Consider the following 17,219-nt stretch of genomic DNA (forward strand, 5'->3'; position numbering starts at 1 on the left):
TGAGGGACATGGTTAGTGGGTGTGCTGGTGGTGGGTTGGTGGTTGGACTCAATGGTCTTAGTGGTCTCTTCCAACCTTAATGATTCTATGATTCTACGATCCTTCACTGGTAAAACAGTGTTCTGCTGATCTGTATTGCTCTATTAATACACAGAGACTCAGATAGTCTTCATGACGTAGTCAGAATAATAATGGTTATAGATGTAGATGTGTATATATATAATTTAAAATTTTATTTAAAATTTTGCGCATACACTTCTTCAGCATCCTCCTCTTTTTTTTTTTCATTGCACTGAAAAGTTTCAAAAAACACAAAATATATCCCTTTACCAAACATTTTTTTGTTCTTAGGTTACAAAAAGATTAACATTTCACAGTCACAAAACGTAAGTACATTGGTCCAAAACATCTTCCTCCAGAAGCTCCACTGTTCTTCAAGACATACAGAACCTGGACAGTTTTACGGGTCTCCAAATAAGATGACTTGTCCAATGAAGGAAAAAAAAAAGTGTCAGCTATTAAAAAACAAACCAAACCAAAATAAGATACCTATGAAACAACATCACCAGCAACAGTCAAAAAAAAAAGAAAGAAAAAAAAAGAAAGAAAAGAAAAAATAATAATGAGGGTGGAGGCGGACAAGGGCATCCTCCTTCAAGTACATCACAGGTAGAAATACAGCAGCACAGTTACAGCATTGTTTGGTCTCTCTGTCTATGGCAGCCACATCACTGTATCTTCGTCTCAGACACATGGAGGAAAACTATTTACACACCAAGAATGTTGGAAGGACAATTCCATATAGTTTGCAAACTTATGTTTGATACAAGTGTTGAAATCGTTTGCACAAAATGTTTCAAAAAATAAAAGGAAGTGGAATGCTGAGGCAGGAAGGAACGCAGCGGATTTGCTTGGAGCATGTAGTGTTCTTTAAAACCTAAAAGCTCAAAGTCAAAACATCAAGTGTAGTTCTTAGTTCTTCAAAACTATCCAGGAGGCACAGCACCTACCACACCTCAGAGACCTCCCTGTTGTACTTCAACATGGAAGCAACTCCAACATGGAAATTCACTGTTGATAGCAAACTGGGACTGCTTTTCTTTAGTTGTCAGCCCTGTCGCTCTTTCAAATTCCTTACATTAAAACCAGTTTCTCTCTCCAGCATGAGGACGTTGAAGATTAGCCCTCTTAGACAACAGACTTCTGTGTTCATAAAGGAAGCATCATTGCATTAATTTAGCAAGAGACAGTTGTGTGCCTCGCTTTAGATGTGGCTGAAATTTCGAACTACTGTCCTCATCAAGTTAAGCAAAGATGACTTCAGGCTGTAGTGTGAGACAGAAAGCTGTGACACAGCTGTACTTCCCTCTGCAACAGTATTCACAGGAGAATGGCAGAAGCTGCTCATAGAATTTTAAGGACTCTTCTAGAAATTGGACTGCATCAGGCACCAGAAGGCAGTGTTAACAGTACTGCCCACTGCTCTGAACTACAAGAGCTTCCTTTCCTTGCTCTTGTCCAAGAAATGATAACCTACCTACATTCTGGCATGGCGAGCACTACCTACTAAGACAGAGGTAACCAGGACTGAAGTTCCTTACTGCTAATGCTGAAACAACATTGGTTGCTAACAGAATTTCACTAGACAAAAAGCCACAGTGCCGCCAGGATCAGGCAGTGACTAAGGTAATGTGCCTGGGATCTAAACTTTGGAGTTGGTGCTGCTCCTAACTGAAGGGCTGCATGGAGCAGTGGAGGTGCTGCATCCATCCCACGCCCAACTGAAAGGTGTGCTGTGTACTGTGGGTCACAACTCCTCTCTTTCACCAGTGATTTCTAATGCTAAGACTCCTCAAATAATGCATATTATGAAGAGAATAGGAAATGCTTTGTTATCCTTGCTTCACACATGGTATCTCCCCAGCTCATGGCTCCTGCTTCCTATTTGTATGGCGCCTTGGTGCGTGTATGTACCATGCCGTGAAGCAGAGCACAGTGCAGGTATGTAAGAAGCCCCAAATGAAAGCGGACAGAAGTGACAGCCCAGGCACCAAAGCAGTGAATCACAGACGTACCAGAGCCACTCACAGTAGGTAAGCCTGTAAACGAGTAAATACTTTGTAAACAAGCAAAACAAAAAACATCACAGCACGGTTTCAGTCACATACAGCTGAGTAGGAAGCTTTTTATTACTCTTGAAAATGTTCAGAGTTGATACTAATTGATATTAATTGTTGATGCTGCACCTCTGCCCTTTCCAGAAGGGCTCACAGCTGACACAGCGTGACCTGGGTGGGCACAGCAGTTGCTGGGAAGCAGGCTGACTGATGGCAGCACCTCAGATGAACAACAGACACTGGAGGCTGATGCACAGAGCCGTACCACTGCCCGCCAGGTTTTGCTCTGACAACTTATCAGTGAGTTTGGTCCCACCAAGTTGCTCTGCTGCCCCATCACTCTCAGGGTGCGTTTAAAAACACCTCTGAAAGAGGATATTTCCATTGCCTTGAAATTTCACTTTTATATTTTGGCAAATATTGCACTGGAAATTCATTCAACCCCATTGTACTCAGTGGTTTCATAATGACTGGTATGTTTGTTGACCCCATGATACTAAATAACGAAGACTAACAATACATGGGCACAAAAATATTTGACTCAGGATTGAAGTTGGTCACAGCAAGCATCAGCTTCATTGCTGTTCATGTGACTTCAGAGGAATTGCCATCAGTTTCCCCATTAAAGAAAGAACTACACAAATGGATTTGCAAAGAGACAACAGGAGTTACACAGAGCACAAAAAGCATGTTGACAAGTTTATTAGGCAAAACAATAATAATAATTAAAAAAAAAAAGTAAGAAAAAAAGAGCACAAAAAGATCTCTTGGTTGAACTTTGAAACATATGTGGGACCATGAGAAAAATACTATAGACTTCAAACCTGCAAATCTCTCTTCACCTAGGTGCACAAAGAAGAAGAAGGAAAGGGAGAAAAACAAAAAGGAACAAACAGATAAAGCATGGCAACACCTAATCAGATGTATGACTGATCTGGAGCTCTAGAACATAAAACACCAGTGTTCTGCACTGCTTTATCACACGCAGGCAGTGGGGAACGCATGGAACAGTTCTCAGACTGAAATCACTCAGTTGGACGCATGTCTGAGCCATTACACACTCTGTGTTGGCTCATCTCAATCTGAAACTCCTACTGGGTCTAGAAATTAGAGAAAGGGCATTTTAAATCTACTGAGAATGTTGCACATGTACTTTGGATGCAATCAAATAAAGCATCTGGGCTGCTATACCAAACAGCACTGTACTTTGTTTATATAGCACGTTATAAATTACAGAACTGGCAAGCTCTAGGCCGCTCTTGTTCAGGAGAAAGTCTGCGCATCTCCAGGAACACCAAGGACACAGTATCCTGCCCTTAGAGCTGGCAGTTTCTCCTTTAGAAAGGATAAAACATCTTTGAGGTGCCTAGTCAGTGCTCCACAGTTAGCCCAGCTCCCTGTCTTCTGGCTATCCAAGAAGTAGTTTTTATGTACAAGTCAGATTAGCAGCTCCAAAAGAATGAGGTCTGGGACAATAGAGGCTGAATCTAACCTCCCAGCTGACACATCTGCCTATAAATGAGAACCTTTGGATTTATTTAATTTTTAATTGCGGCCAGTAAAGTGAAGAGCTGTCTGCCCACAGAACAGGCAGCCAAGTCAAGCTGCGGATTTGCTCAGTTGTTACTCTCTTGGACTATTGCTTGTACTCTGACAATGTCCTTGGATTTTCTTTGTTTAAACTGACTTAGCACTGCTAAGAAAAAGCTGATGAAGCTAGCCGTAACTATCACAGTGATCATCTGATCCTCAGCCACAGTCCTCAACAACCAAGAGGATGTGAAGTTATTAACTGTCACCTTCTCATCACCAAGTCAAGCAGGCAAAGGTATGCTGAACCAAAAGGTGAAATCATTCTTAAATAGATCACCATCTGAGTATCTTAACCGGTAACCAGAACAATATCATCACTTCAAGTAGAAATCCAGCTGAAAATACACTCAGGAGCCCAAATAAATGTAGAACTTTTCCTCAGTTGAGGTTCAGTGTGTTCAGGGATCCTTCCAACAGGACAAGGCAGACAGAACCATTCAAAGAATGAAAATCTCTGATCCCAAAGGAACCAGAACCTCCAGGTAGACATCACATAATGCCAAGCTTGCTCGCTCTGTATAAGCATGGTATACACACAACAGGGAGTCTTGACAAATAATTCTTCATACCTGAACAGATCTCATAATACAGGACTGTGACCTATTTCTCCTGGACAATTTTGTAGGTGGCTGTTTTAGCTGCAGTAAACAGGCATAGTCACACAAAAAACAATTTCAGTTTTCCTACTAAAATACAGGAATATAATCTACTGAAGAAGAGACCAGAGGGAAGAAATGGGGATTCAAAGGATTACATCAGTTTGCAGTTGTCCATAGGCAAGTCATGAAAGCAACTTTTCGGAAGAAGAAAACTCTTGAATCTCATTTATATGTATAAAAGTATTTTTAAATGAGATGTGATCCAAGTCACTGCTCTGAATATTTCAGGTTAGACTTCAGGAGCCTCCTTGGCTTCTGATACTCACTTCTACTTTCACAATTGAAATGGCTCTTCCAAGCTACATGGCAAACTGAAAAAAATTAATTCTTACTTCAGGTCTTTACCTGGAGGGATGACAGAATCCACAATATGCTAGCAGCATTTTGATCTCATTCCCATTAAGCACCAAAACCTTTACTACAGGGGAGTTGTAATCTTAAGGGTTATCTGTAATCATATATAGTCTATGTGCAGAGCCCTATCTTTCAGGCAGAAAAATACCCCTCCAGCATTAGCTATAAATAGACTACATCAATTGGAGACGTCCTGGTCAGATCATCCAAAACACATCGTCTCTTACAGGCCCTTCCCCAAAAGATCCCCTTTCCATAACCACTCTCGATGCTACTTTCACGACTGCTTGTTCCCATGTATTAAAGGAATGACGTAGACAGAAATGTCGTCTCCAGAGCCCAGCCTGTCGTTGGATATTCGCCAGCCCCGGTCCTTCAGCACTCCCCGGGCTCGCATCACCAGGTCCTGCGCCGCCAGCGTGTACCTGGGGGAAGGCAGAAGACAGCTGGTACCATGCGCTAGCCTTGTGAGGAAAGCCTGCGAGATGGACGTTTGTGAGGTACAAGGACAAGTCACTCAGCATTTGAGAAACACATAAATGTTAATGATCATCTTCCCACAAAGCAATTGTCTGTCATTCCCTAACAGCTTTTATCTCAGAATCTCGAGGTATTTCATAGCAATCGAATGTCAGAAGGTGACCAGTCATTTTGGGTGCTCAACTTTACCGGTTTTCAGAAAATATTAAAACACTTCCTTTAGCAAATTAAGTTTCTAGGAGTGGTTTGAAGAATCAAGGACACAAAATAACACCACTCATTTACTGAGCTCTATATGCCTGTAGGCTGGAACACTGAAGGTGAATACAGGCCTACTCACCTTGGAGGGACACTGTAACGAAGCAAGTGATTGGAAAACAAGCAGTAAGTCCTAATTGAGTAATCCTTCCAATCCCAATGCAATATTGATCAGATATGTTCTCCCATATCCCTTTGCCTGCTGTTACTAGATCAACACATCTGTGTGCCGATTCGGAAGTTTCTGCTGAAAGAAATCTCATTATGGATGAACAACTATTCCAGTCAATTCTCAACCCAACACCTGCCTGATATGTTTCGAATTTGGCTGGGTGGAGTACAGCTTTTTCACTAATAAAAATAATCAGTTAAGAGACTCACAAGGAAAATAAAACAACAGTTCAATATTGTACCTGCCTGTATTTTATTTAAAGCTTAATTATCAGCCTCTAATAGGATGAGGGGCTCTCTATAAAGCCCTCTATAAAGCCCAGATAATCAGAAGCAAAGGCACTTCTGTAATTCACAGAAAGCAGGCAGGACAAGAAAGGTTGGCATTTCAAGACCCCCTTTTCTATGGAGGATCCTGGGACAGAAGTGATCAGTCCAGATCTGCCTGAGGCACAGGACAGAACAGTATCTGCATTGATCAGAAGCAGTGGACAGAAAAAAAGGTGTGTATTAATTGAGATCCAAGGATTGTTCCAATCCCAGAAATCCCATTCTTTTCACCAAAGAATGAGTTATTAAATGTATCTGCTACCCATTTGCTCTCCTAGGTGAAAAATACCCAGTTTATTATGTTTTACTGCTACAATTTTGGTTCCTAAGCTTAAAAGTCTCCTTTGAATCAGGAACAGAGAAATTTATTTTCTCTACTAAGGAGTTATATTCACTGTAAATAAACCAACATTTCACTGCATAGAAGGTTTGATGTTAAGTCCAAATAACATTCTACAGAGGCAATGCACTACCTGCTTCCAATGGTACAGACAAGAGTGGTAAACTTTCCAGATCCTTCTAGCTTTGACATCAGATTTACTTTTAGCGGTTGGAGAAGGGTTTAAGGGTCATTCTGCACCACTCAAGGCGCAAACTTGCACACAGACACTTGTGCACATGTGTGCACGCACTCTCTGCAGGTTCCAAGATCATCCGCATCGAAGACCTTGAGATATAACAGCAGGAGGTGACAAGAAACCAATCATACTGTCCTAATAACAACAGAAAACTTTGTTTCCTAAGGGAAAAAAACAAACATACTTGCATTCCTCATTTCCCAAATCCCCAAATCAGATGCAGGGCTAAAGAATAGAAGGACTTCACATGGTAAGCGAGAAACTGAAGCATTCATTCACAGCATGAATGCTAAAAGAATTTTGGCTAAGAACATCTTTTTCAAGGGCTTCTCTGCTACTGTCAGAACTTAATAGAAGCAAACACCCACCATCCCGGCAGAGAACTTTGCATTGCTTCTTTTCTAATTAACAAGAGCTCCCCACATCTAAAGAGTACAAAGGCATGCGTATTGCTCTTTATTGCATAATGATTTGCTGCTTAATGTTTGGATAGGGCAAGATTAAAAAAAAAGTCTAATAAACCAGAAATCTCTCGTAGGCAGACTGAAATACACAAGAAAAGCAGCACACTGAAGCAGAGGAAAAGGAACAGGTGAAAGCAGCAGCAAGGTAACACGTTCCTTTCCTAGCACAGAGCTGAATTGGAGCAATGCTGTTCAACTTGGCACTGAGATGGGGTGAGTTTCGTGTACCTGGAGATGAACAGCAGCAGCAGTCCATTATCGAGTGCTTTTATTCTCCAGCGCTGTGAACTTGGGATTCAGCTGTCAAGACAGCATTAGAGAACTGCTGAAGTAGTTTTAAAGTACCCACTTCCTCCTAATGAACAGTCTTGCTGGAATACAACTTCTGTGTTTTAAGAATATATATCTATTTTCTCCTGCTCAAGCTTTCAGTATTGATCAGTGAAAGTACTGCAGGAGAAATGGTGACAGCAGGGGCAACTTGCTACTGTTTGAGCAGCTTTTCATCCCCTCACACTCAGCAGGGGCAAAGCAGCTTCCCAGCACCCTCGTAAATCTCCACAAGGGTGAAGGAGAGTGTGAGAGGGGATGAAAAAAGATGGGAGGGAGGAGGAGAAGCACAAGACTCCCAAGGTCAGTGTATAAGCAGGTGCAGCTGAAGGAAATGGTCAACATCCACGCTCTTCTTCATCTTCATACTTCTGCAGACAGATGTATGAAAAACATCTGTCATGTAATGTGTGTCATTACTCCGTTCTCTTTGCTCAGGGTCCCCTTCATGCTCCTGTCTGAACTGAGCTAGTAAAGAAATCCAACTCAAGCTCAGCTTCTTCACTCCATCAAAGAATTGCCCAGCCCTCACAGAGAAATCGCACTCTCATCATGTCTGTTCTTATCACTCATTGCCCAGATCCCCTGGGGTTGTGTCTGCATGGCTGGCTGAAGACAGAACCAGCTTCACTCCCTCTGCACTTGGAGATGCCCAGGCACATGTTACATCTGACAGGATTCAAAGATGTTTTTCTGTGGGTAACAAACACTCATAGTTCTGACAGTAAATATCAACAGGAAAGAGTCCCAGGGGCTTTCCCAAGGGCTATAAGCTGTTATCCATCAGGCTGTAAAACGACTCCTAATTCAAATGGGAGGGATGTTGTTCCCTCAAAGAGCTGATTACATAACAGATAAGTGCTCTGCAGCCCTAAAATCTTCCTTTTTTTTTTTTCCCCCCCAAGTATGCTGCTGTCAGGGAATAAGTAGGCTACTGGGTCAGATGGATGCAGGGTCCGCTCCAACAGGTAGGTTCTTCACAACTCTGCAGAAGCCCATGGGGCAACTCTCTTCCATTTTGACAAGTTTTCTACATCCCTAGAGATTTTACATTTCCAGCTGCTCACCTCATCACAGACTCCAGATGCACCCATCACAGAACTTGACATTCTGTGGGATAACATTTCCTCTAAATGCAACACTGATAACACTGCAAACACAATTCTCCTGTCACTGACTAGTGAGAGGAATTAACACAACTCCATAGTCTGAGGTGCAATGCTATTGTATAGTCATTAGTTATACCTTATTTGGACCACTGAAGTAATTATATAAGACCTCTCACATAGTACTTTAAACCCTTTAAATATTCTTTATAACCAAATAGCAATTTCACAAAGGTAATTTTCATAAATATCACTGTAAACTATACGAGGGACTGTTCTAATTACCTTTTGCAAGCTGGCATGCAAAATGTCTTGGTGCCACTATTTGTAAGCCTCTAAATGACCTGGGACAAAGTTACTTAAAAGAACAAATTAATTTTCAATTCAGATGTCCATTCACAGATCTGTAGGTCAAACACTAATAAATGTGTTTGCTCTAACTCATAATATAGCAGGCTCAATTCTAGAGTGCGTTACACTGCTACAAACAGGACTAATCTCCCACACTTACTGGGGCCAAACTAGCACAAATAAGTCTACATCTAAGAAAATATTTTTCTTTTAGTCTCTGATTTCTTGGTATTTTACTTATAATGGATGAAAGATCATTCACCCAGCAAGCAAAAAAGATTGAAAAAATAATTCCTATTTCTACTGCAACAATAGCATTGATTATCACCAGCGCTGGGAACACCAGAAGGAACAAGACCGACCCAGTGCATTCACACTGTATTCACAATGAACAGGTAGGACCAGGCCAGATGGTAGGATGAGCCAACCTTTCCCAATTACTAGATGAGAATGGAGACAGAGTGAGGCAGAGGCTTTACATTATACCAGCTGTCTTTGCAGGAGGACAGCCAGGGGTGCAGAAAAATCTCCCTACCACCTCTGAGTGGTACCAGGGTATAACGGGAAGTTGATTGGGTGGGTCCCCTCCTACTGAACAGCCTATCTGCACAGCACAGTGCCAGGTGCCCTGGAAGTGCCCCTTGCCTGATCTCCCTCAGATGGAGGGCAGAGGAACTTTCATGCCTTGCTGAATTAGAGAAGGCCTTGGTTGTCATTAGTGCCCAATCTCCTCTTCAGGGCAAGGAGGAAGGAAGGTCAAAGTACTGCAGTTTCAGCTTCATGCTCATCACCCATTCACCTGACAACTGAGTGCTTGCAGCAAAATGTTATTTTGCATTCCACGCTTCTAAGTGTCCGGATAAGAACATACTGCTTGTGATTTGCTTCGGAGTGCCTGTCACTGTAAATCCCAAGTGGCTGCCAGGGTGTCTGTATCCACTCGTTGTCTTCCTTGTTTGCTGATGGAGAACAGAGCTGACCTCATGAAAATGCCCTCTCAGAAATATTAAAAACACAAAGCATTTTGCGACTGGTTTACCCTCAGGAGCTGCAACATCTGAACAACTGAAACTGGAACATTAATTCAAGTGAGTGAAACAATCCTACATGTTCTACACTTGCCTGCTGAAATATCCCAGTGCTTATCTCCCAAACGCCGCTTTCTATAGGCCAACTGGGGTGATCCAAGGGCTCTCTTCCCCCACTCTCAGCCCAATGAGAGGGCAGAAGACAACCAAGGCCATCCAAACCTGCGTTCTGAAAGGCTTTTCCTTTTGGAACACTTTCTAGAGAAGGATAAAGCTATTTCCCTTTCATCATTCTCATTTTAGAAGTGAAAGACTTCTGATCTCTAGCATGATGCTTTAGTTCACAGTGACAAACAGGCACAGTGAACTCAGCAGCAGACAGGCAAACCAACCCACTGCGGTACACTAGTTAGTTGTTTGGGAAGATTTTGTTTCCTTGATGGTGTACTTTAAAGAGAGAAGCTGACCAAGTAAGAGGAGGTAAACATGGGAAAATGAAAAGGATCATTTTGAAATAAACAGAATCCAGCAACTTGAAACAGAATCAAACTCTGCACCCATTTTGTCACCACAGCCATTTGGCAGCTGGCAGGCACTGAGCATCCACTACTGCACATGGTTTCAAAGGCCACAGTGTGACTTGCAATGAGTAGCACCCACACTGTGTTGTATTTATCCATACACACAGAGGGAGAGAGATGCTGCTAAGGTCCCAGCAAGAAACAACTCTTTAGTGTTAAAAGACTATCCAAGGGAGAGCTAGGTGGAATCCTGTGACTGCTGGAGACCTGTTGTCATGTTCTTCTGTGTCTTCAATCTCCTATGGTTTCTACAGAATCTACTACAGCACACAAAATGGATCTTGTGCCAAGATACCATGATCCCACAACTTTCCTCTGAAGGCAGGTATATCTGAGTTATAACAGAAAAAAACACACTTGCTATACAGACTCTCTCTGCTGTATAAAAACATGCAAGTTTGCTGAATGTTACCCATATCATATGTTACCAAAAAGCATTCTTAATTTCAGAGAAGCTGGAAAGCCAAGGGATGAACACAAACCTGTGGGGATCATCAGGGTCACAGTTTGGCAGGAAGTTAGTGACAGCTTCTGCCACTTCTTCATTTAACAGCACATCCCAGAGTCCATCTGTAGCTAGGATCAGAACATCATCCGGCCCATGCTCATACTGCAGTAGGTCATACACTCTTACCTAAAACACACAAAAAAGCGTTCATGAAGGAGGAAACTGCCAAATCTGTTTGTGAATTGTTGCTGAGCTGGCTCTGAGATAGCAGATTGGTCAAGGCGCTGAAATCCATCTCCCGCAGCCCTGCTCTCCAGCCTGCAGCTCCTCCTGGCCCAGCTCAGCCCTGAACTGACCCACTCAGAATGGGTGTAAGCGTTGCTGAGCTGGGCTGCACGGCTCTGTGCTGCCAGCACTGATCAAAGCCAGCCTGGTTCTGTATGCAGAGCTCTTCCCTCTTGCTGGCAGGGCTAGTCAAATGGAGGCTGAATAATTTATTTGATAAATTTTTGATATTTTCTAATAAAGTATTCAAAAATAATTGTTTTCATCATTTGTCCAGATCCATTTAACTCTGCCAAATAAACTGTACACATTTGGAAATGTCTACATAAGAGAAGGCATCTCATTTGCCTCTCTAGACCCAAAGCATGCACTGCACTTAGGAATTATGCCTGAGCAAGCAAACAGTTCCACGAAATGAAGAGAAACTCTTTACCTGCTCAATTATGAGTATCTTTAAAGCGGGTAGAGACCTATTCTAGATTGGCACAGAAGAGAACCCCCAAGCATATTCTCACAATACTGTTTTCTTGCAATGCCTGCTGGCTTCACCACCACAGTCAGGTCGACCATGGCTGTCAGCATGGCGTGAGGCCCAGCCTGCAGTGCCACCCACGGCCCTGTCCCTGTGAGATGGAGAAAGCTGGCAGCAAAGGCCGATGACCCAGAAACTGCTAGCTGAGCCCAAACATGAGCATATGTCATCGGGAATGTTTTAAAGTGAGCCTTTTGGTGGACATAACTGTCCTTCCAGCACATGCTGCATTCCAGTGGACACACCACTAGCCCCTGCAGATCCCAGGCAGCAGCGGGGAGCCTTCACGCAGCCACCATGGAGCACTTTAACCACCACAGCAACAACACCAGATTGAAAGCAGCGTGGCAACCTTGGTGAGGCAGACAGGAGGAAAAGATCTGCATGGACCAGCCTTCACTGACTGCAAAAAATGTGTTTGGGACAAGCGCTCGGCACAGCGAGCAGACACCGAGCTGTTCTGTTCTCCCTCCTGGTGCACTCTCTCCTCAGGAGCAGGAAATGCACATAAAATGCCTGGACCTTTTAACATAATTATGATTTTAAGGGACTGCAAGCAGCTCTGAGGAAACAATCATCTCGACCTCACTGCTAATCCTCACTTGTTCGCCTTTCACTCAAAAGCACAAGAAGGTTATTTGTAAAATGTAACCTCACTTCATTATCTAAGGTAGCGGCTGAGAAAGGACTTTGGAGAAGATTAAAGTTAAGGCAAGATACTCTCTTAATTAGAGCACATCGCCTTATTCAGATTGAGAGGGAACAGGGATCCTTATATGCAGCACAGAACTCCTTTCAGGTCTGCTACACAAAAGGCAGAAGTTGCCACTGCTCCCATCTCCCAGAGTTCCGTTCTACTGTCAGAGCCCAGAATTCCACCTGGAAAATTAGTGTGCACAGGGGGCAAGCTGGCCACCACAGTGACCAGAAGTGCACTGCACACTCTGGTCAGCTCTCCTAGGTACAGGCAAGTATTTCAGATAGCATCACAGCTAAAGCTCAGGCATCTGCTCAGCAGCAAGCATCTCATACAAACAGGCTTCTAACACTGTCACTAGAAAAAATACACCCACAATGGCTCACCCACCCAGGCAAAGCATACGTTAAGCCACAAGAGCCTTCTCCTCAGCGCTGGTGTAGCACCACTCTAGGCCAACACCAGAAGCAGATTACGTTACCAAGAGTACATATTCTCCCCAAAAATCTGAAAACAACACAAAACAAAACCTGCATACTCCACAACTACTGTTCTTACAGGTAATTTGAGTACAAGCTAGGATTTCCTAATGGTGAAAGCTTTGTGAACTGAGCACATCCAGAAAGGAGCGCCAGTGAGAAAAAGGTAAAGCAGGGTGAGCTTTAATGGAAAACAGAATGCCAAGGTGACAGAAAACAATGTGGGTCAACTTCAGGCAAGATTCCTGCCTATTGAAGGCTCAGGTTAACTTGCAGGTGCAGAAGCAAGCCAGCTTCTACTCTTCACAAAGCTTTGCCACCAACTCCCTAGGATTCTCCCAGTTCCTTTCAAACCAATCCAGCAAACATCATTCTTTAACATCTGTGGAGCAACAGGACACCCACTGAAGGCTTCCAGTATGGTCACCATACTTGTACTACCATCTGACTTGATGTGGAGCAGCTGACCTGTTAACTCATTCATTCTGGTCTTGTATTAAATGTGGAGGTTGATGGCCCTGCCTATGGTGGGGAGGTTAGAGCTTGATGATCCTTGAGGTCCCTTCCAACACAGACCATTCTATGATTCTATGATTCTATGATTTGACGTCAGCAATCAGAATATAGGAAGCAGTACCACCTTGACAGCACAAACACCCATGACATTAAGAGTTGGGTTACACTAGATGTTTCTTGACTGGTACTAACAGATATCTCTGCTGAAATTTAGCACTGGATGCACACCACCAAGGCCCGCAGTCACCCATGACACCTTTCTGAACACACATCAAGCAGTTTGCCACTTAATGCCTTTCTTCATTCTGGATATTTCTTTCCAATATTGCCCACCTACATGAAATCAGAAGCACTGAGAAAATTGCTCTAGGCAAGCAGTGAAAGAGCAGGTGGGCAGGTTTTATATTCATATCTCAAAAACAGATCTACCCACTGGACAAAACCTGCATTTGGCTCAGGTCAAGGATGGCACCAGCTCTGCAAAGGCACTAAGACCTGCTTGCCAGCTTTGTTTCTAGGAGGCGGCCAATGTGAGTCCCTGTGGTGTGCAAACTATTCCCAGTGAACTGGCACAGGAGACTGCAGCCATCTGAGGTGCTCCCAAGCTGCCTGCCAGGCAGAATCCAAACCAAACAACAGTTCGCATTCAGTTGCCTGCACTGATCAACCCAGCCTCTTCAATAAATTAAACCCCTTCTTAATTGTATTGTCCCTTTTTATGTGCAGCGCTATCCAGAGCAGCTCCACTGGCAAATGACGAGATCTTTCAATACCACCCTCCAAGTAATTTATATGTAAATAATAAAAAGCGGGTCCCAACACTACTCCCTGCAGCACTCACCAATTAATCTCCTTTTAGCTTTTTACTGCCACCCTTTGTTTCCTGCCCTATAGCCAATTTCCAGTAGACTGTGCCAACTTTCCACTTAGTCTACAGCTTCATATCTTTTTATATTAATAACCTGTGATGCAGAACAGTTTCTCAAATGTTTTCTCTTTTTTGGAAATCAAAGTGCTCAGGCAAGATCATCTACTGCATTTTTATTTGTTTAATTCTCTAGTAGACATACCCCTGAAGGACTTGAATCTACTAAAGCGTGATGTTTGCTTCCTTGAACCACCTTGACTCCCTTTGATCAAATAGTACTTCTCGAAGTCCTTGCCTTGCTCATTCCTTTAAATGCTGTAATTCCCCAAGATTTCTCCAGAAGGCAGATGTGAATCTAAAACAGTCTCCTCTGACATATTTGTGAAGTTGTCAGAAAGATTTCACTAACGCATTTGAAAAGGGAAAAATTCTCCTTGGTTACTCTCTTATCATTTGCTCTGCCAGGTGACGTTGGGTTCATTGCCAGCAAAGACCAAGTACTTTGTCAGAGCCACACTGCTTCCACTGAATAGCTGAGCTGAGCTGAGCTGTTGCTTGAAAAATTTCAGGATGAAATTCTGCTTCACAGCTGCAACAAGAAGGCCCTTGCTGAGCCTTAAAACGCAGAATTTCCTGCTGAAAGCTTTCAAATGAGCTGTTCCATTATGAAAAATAAATATTTAATTCCATGCCAGAGAGCCTCAGCCATGGCTTGCCTGCTTTGTGCTTCTCCAGTTCATTATAAAAGGCTCAATTCTCTAGAGCTCACCAACCTGCAGAAGTCCTCCATATCTAATCTCAAAACAGCTGAGCCACTGAATCCTGATTACATTTGTCAGTCTTGGCTACATGACTTCTCCTCCCATAGCCTGGCACTCTATCAAAGTGTAAATTCACACCACTCCCAAATTACTTCTCTCTCTATTTTGGATGCAGTCGCAGGGACGCTTACCTTTCCTTCAGACAAATTTTGGTCGACAGACTATACCAGAATTTTGTCACACAGCAGTAAAAAAAAAACACCTTTCCCCCAGATTTGGAAAGGACACTGTCATTACAGCACGGAAACAGAAGCCAGGCTTGGATTCTCCCCATGTCACGACTCACTGTGTGCCTTCACTTCCTGTGCTTCCCCTTTTCTAGGTCTGGAAACCAGACATTGTGCTTCCCTACCTCTAGAAAGAGGATTCAAAATCCAATGCTGCACTAAAGGCTAAATGTAACTGCTGCCCGAGGCCACTGCGCTTGCTTCCAAGTGCCAGGTTTCCCAGATGGCAGCATAAAGACTTTTCTTAGTGCTGGTTTCTGCAAACGGTGTCCACATATGAACAGAAGAAGATGGAGAAAAATGTGAGGAGATAAAGTACTGGGGGCCTCTCTGGGAAGAGAAGGAAGAGATGGCTAAGAAAAAGAGGTTCAGTGGCAAGCAAGTCAGAGCATATGTTACTTCCTAATATAATTCAAGTTGTGTGGTTAGTTCTTTCTTCTTTCCTCTTTTCCGATGTCTCTAAATCAAGGTGGCTGGTGCTCTGTCTTTACTCCTGTTGCCCTAGTAGATTTTTGCTGAATTTAGCTGAATAGGGAACACGGAAACACAAACAATTTTGCTTCCCTTTAATAATGCAGTTAAGAGATCCAGAAACATGGATAGCATAGGAACTGAATGCCATATTCCGAATTTGAACGCGTGCACACACACACACACTACACACAAATTAGAAAAGCCCATGAGAGGCATTGGTTTATATGCACAGACAAATACAACAGCAGCAATTGGCAGAGATGATACTGCTGAGATACTGCGCTGCAGCTATTACATACCCCAGAAACAGTGCGTCTCAGCATGCCAGACAGAAAAATAAATAGGTAAAATTGCATCATTTCACTGGCGCTAAACAAAACCATCGAAGTGATGAGGGCAGAGCTGCTGCCTGCCTGGCAGAGAACAGCAGCAGGTCCCAAGTGATGGACTCCACACACTTGAAGGGGGGGAGGGAAGGGACCAGACTGATAGCAAGGAAAAGTGAAGAAGGGGCTATCTCTGGATTTCCTCCTTTTATCCAGGACCAGAAACTCTCAGCATTTCTTTCTAATTTTCAAGTCTCAAAGATGTTGTAAGCAAGGTCAATTAAATCATCTTCTTCCTTCCTAACAGTGTTATGTCATTTGTGTATTTTCATTCTCTTGCATTACAGAATCACAGAATCGCAGGGGCTGGAAGGGACCTCAAGAGATCATCGAGTCTGACTCCCCTGCTAAAGCAGCTACCCTACAGTAGGTCACAATGTGCTTTATTTATTGCTGTAGCAAGCAACAAATTCAAAGTCAGGTACTGGGTATGGTTAAAACAACAGAAAGCCAGCTGTCAATGGCAATTGGGCTATGGCAGTAAAGCCTCCTCTTTTCAGGATGGCATGCTTTTGCTTAATATTTTATATAGAATATGTATCTGTTCTCAGATGTAGGAAGACAAATAAAGCCACAGAGTAAAAAGTTTGCATGTTTCTTGATGCACAAAAAAACCTGCAACCCCCTTTAGAAGCCTATATATCTTTCTCTGCAAGTTCCATGGTGATTAAAACTTGGAATTGGTTGCAAGTCAAAATGATGGAAGCATTTAAAACCGGTTCCCAAACAGGTAAGTAGCAAGTTCACTACTCCCTCATAATAAATATCACACAATCTCCTCTTCATGCTATCATCTGGAAATGCGCAGTGCCACTTCTACCATTATTTGGGCTTTGCACAAAATCAGCATAAAAGATTAAGCACAAGATGTGAAGAGGCACCCAGACGGAAGCATAAAGCACTCTTCCAACGTGCTCTTGGCATTTTCCTACCTAGCAGTTAGATTTGGTACCCTCTGCCTAAAGCAGCATGCATGCTACTGTGGAAGACATCCAATGCCCCCTTTTGGAGAAGGCAGATTTATCTCTGCTTCTGTGAAGGCATGATCCAGGCCTCAAAGGGCACATGAAAATGGGGAGAGATGGT

The 17,219-nt window shown here is 43.1% G+C and overlaps 1 protein-coding gene across 2 annotated transcripts in view; it reads right to left on the bottom strand.

Annotated features, from left to right (window-relative positions):
• Window positions 1-214: 214 nt before the first annotated feature.
• PPM1H (protein phosphatase, Mg2+/Mn2+ dependent 1H) overlaps window positions 215-17,219 on the bottom strand; it is a 72,283-nt gene continuing 55,278 nt past the window's right edge. The window contains exons 8-9 of one of the 2 annotated variants that reach the window (XM_031553490.1): window positions 10,883-11,034; window positions 215-5,148 (exon numbers count right to left, since the gene is read on the bottom strand). In XM_031553490.1, coding sequence (XP_031409350.1) covers window positions 5,001-5,148; window positions 10,883-11,034 — 300 coding nt within the window. In that variant the 3' untranslated portion in view covers window positions 215-5,000. The other variant, XM_031553494.1, reaches the window with a different exon arrangement.

Source organism: Meleagris gallopavo, chromosome 1 (genome assembly GCF_000146605.3).
Source record: "Meleagris gallopavo isolate NT-WF06-2002-E0010 breed Aviagen turkey brand Nicholas breeding stock chromosome 1, Turkey_5.1, whole genome shotgun sequence".
NCBI lineage: Eukaryota > Metazoa > Chordata > Aves > Galliformes > Phasianidae > Meleagris > Meleagris gallopavo.